The 2214-nt window shown below is 35.8% G+C and overlaps 1 protein-coding gene across 1 annotated transcript in view; it reads left to right on the top strand.

Moving 5' to 3' along the window:
• ddx41 (DEAD (Asp-Glu-Ala-Asp) box polypeptide 41) overlaps window positions 1-2214 on the top strand; it is a 19900-nt gene that overhangs the window by 7839 nt on the left and 9847 nt on the right. The window contains exons 9-10 of the mRNA XM_014006093.1: window positions 681-817; window positions 926-1088. Of these exons, the coding sequence (XP_013861547.1) occupies window positions 681-817; window positions 926-1088 (300 nt within the window). The remainder of the gene's footprint in view (window positions 1-680; window positions 818-925; window positions 1089-2214) is intronic.

The following is a 2214-nucleotide window of genomic DNA, read 5'->3' on the forward strand; positions in this document are numbered from 1 at the left end:
CTCCAACTTTATCAATTATGGTACTTTGGGGTTACACTTTGTAAAAGTTTTGTTTAGTTCTGATGAAGGGATATCATTTCATGATATTATGTGTTTTTATGCAACTGCAATAGGCAAAATAATCAAAACACGTGACTGAAAATTGTTATTTCAAGCCTGTACATCCATAAACATGATGAGGACTTGATGAAATTTGTCTCAATTGTTGTCCTATCTGACCCACACCAACTAATAGTCCGACAGCCCCATCTGCATGTTCATTACCTCCACCCCAAACAGCTTCTACTCAAAACAGTCTCTGCATCATTTCTAGATTTGTAAAACATCTACAGTACAACTTCCTGGACAGGTTAGTGCATAATGACATCATGCATGTGAATGTGGTTAGACTACAGAGAACAGATCAGGTTTTTCTTTGTTTGTTTTGTTTTTTCCATCAACAAAATATTTTAAATAATTTCAAAGTCACTTCTCATATAAACACCAGAACATCTTAAACAGCCACAACCCGAATGCGAGTTCTGGTGCGTGGGTGCTTTGCGTGTGTGCGGGGGTCATATGAGGTATCTAGGTTATTGAGCTGTTTGGACGTCCTGAAGAAAATTAAAGTGAAATTCAGAGTGACTTAATAARCTTTTATTCATAGAAAAAACAATGTTGTGATTTGATTTTAACCGTAGCGAGAGTTGGCGAGGCAGACCCACGGCATCATCGAGTATTACTGCAAGCTGCTGGAGGAGGAAGGAGCTCCTCAGCTGCGCACCGCCCTCTGCATCGGAGGGATGTCTGTGAAGGAGCAGATGGAGGTGGTRAAACAGTGAGTACTCCTTATTGTCTTGAAACAGGAAACTGAAGCAGCATCACAGGCTCTGCTGAGAAGTTTTTTTATTTTATTTTATTTTTGTTTATGTCTTCCTTGCTCTAGTGGTGTCCACATGATGGTTGCCACCCCTGGAAGACTGATGGACTTGCTGCAGAAGAAGATGGTCAGTCTGGATATTTGTCGCTACTTGGCTCTTGATGAAGCGGACAGGATGATCGACATGGGTTTTGAAGAAGACATCAGGACCATCTTCTCATACTTCAAGGTGAGCTACAGGGACAGGACTTTAACTTTCAGTATCTGTAGGGTCGGTTTTATTAATCTCTGATGACACATTGTGAGTTCCTCACCACGAATTGAAGGTTTTCTTCTAAAGAAAAACATAGTTATCTATATTTATCTTGTTTGACAAATCATCTGACAGTTTCATTCACATGAAGGTCCTGTGGAAAGCTAATGAGCAAATAGTATCTAACCTGTTGTAGACAGCTTATTAAAATACCTAATTTTGAAGAAATACAAGTAATTTTTGATCAGATCAATGATCTAACTTTGAATCTAAGATTATGTTCAGGTTATACAGTACAACTTTATTTATAAAGCACAACATTGTTAGCCAAAGTGCTTTTGCAGGTCTTAATGCTCAATTCAGATTTTTTTGCTTAAACCCAGATTTTTTTAAATATTTTTTTCCATGGTCGTTCACATTAAAAAGTCAGTTTTGTTTTATTCCACAGTATTTTATAAAGGATGGTAATGAAATTTATGACCAGAATGAAATTGTGGATGGTTTTAATAATTATTTTGTAAATGTTGGTCCAAGTCTTGCAGCAAAAATACAAAAAGTAGATAAAATTGTGAGTCACACAGTTATGGATTGTACCAACAGTATTTTTCTTTATGAAACTGACAAAGAAGAAATATTGAGTATTGTAAGAAATCTTGCTGACAAAAGATCTAGAGACTGGGTAGACATGGACATGATGCTTGTAAAAGATATAATGAATTMTGTGATTGAACCGTTTACATAAATCTGTAATTTATCATTTTCAACTGGTACATTTCCTGACAATATGAAAACAGCCAAGGTAATTCCTCTTTTTAAAAATGGTGAGAAACGTGTTCAAAAATTACAGACCAATATCCTTGTTACCACAGTTTTCTAGATCAAATTATCGAAAAACATAATAGTCATTAGTAGTCAGTATGGGTTYAGAGCTAAAAAATTCCACATCAATGGCTCTTATGGAATTTATGGAACAAATAAAAACTGCTATCGATCAAAAACAGTAGGGATGCACCAATATAAAAATTTCAGCCGATATCGATATCCGATATAATTATTGGTGTTATGGCCGATAACCGATATTTACCGATATTACACAAACATA

The sequence above is a fragment of the Austrofundulus limnaeus genome, unplaced genomic scaffold, assembly GCF_001266775.1.
Source record: "Austrofundulus limnaeus strain Quisiro unplaced genomic scaffold, Austrofundulus_limnaeus-1.0 Scaffold34, whole genome shotgun sequence".
Classification (NCBI taxonomy): Eukaryota; Metazoa; Chordata; class Actinopteri; order Cyprinodontiformes; family Rivulidae; genus Austrofundulus; species Austrofundulus limnaeus.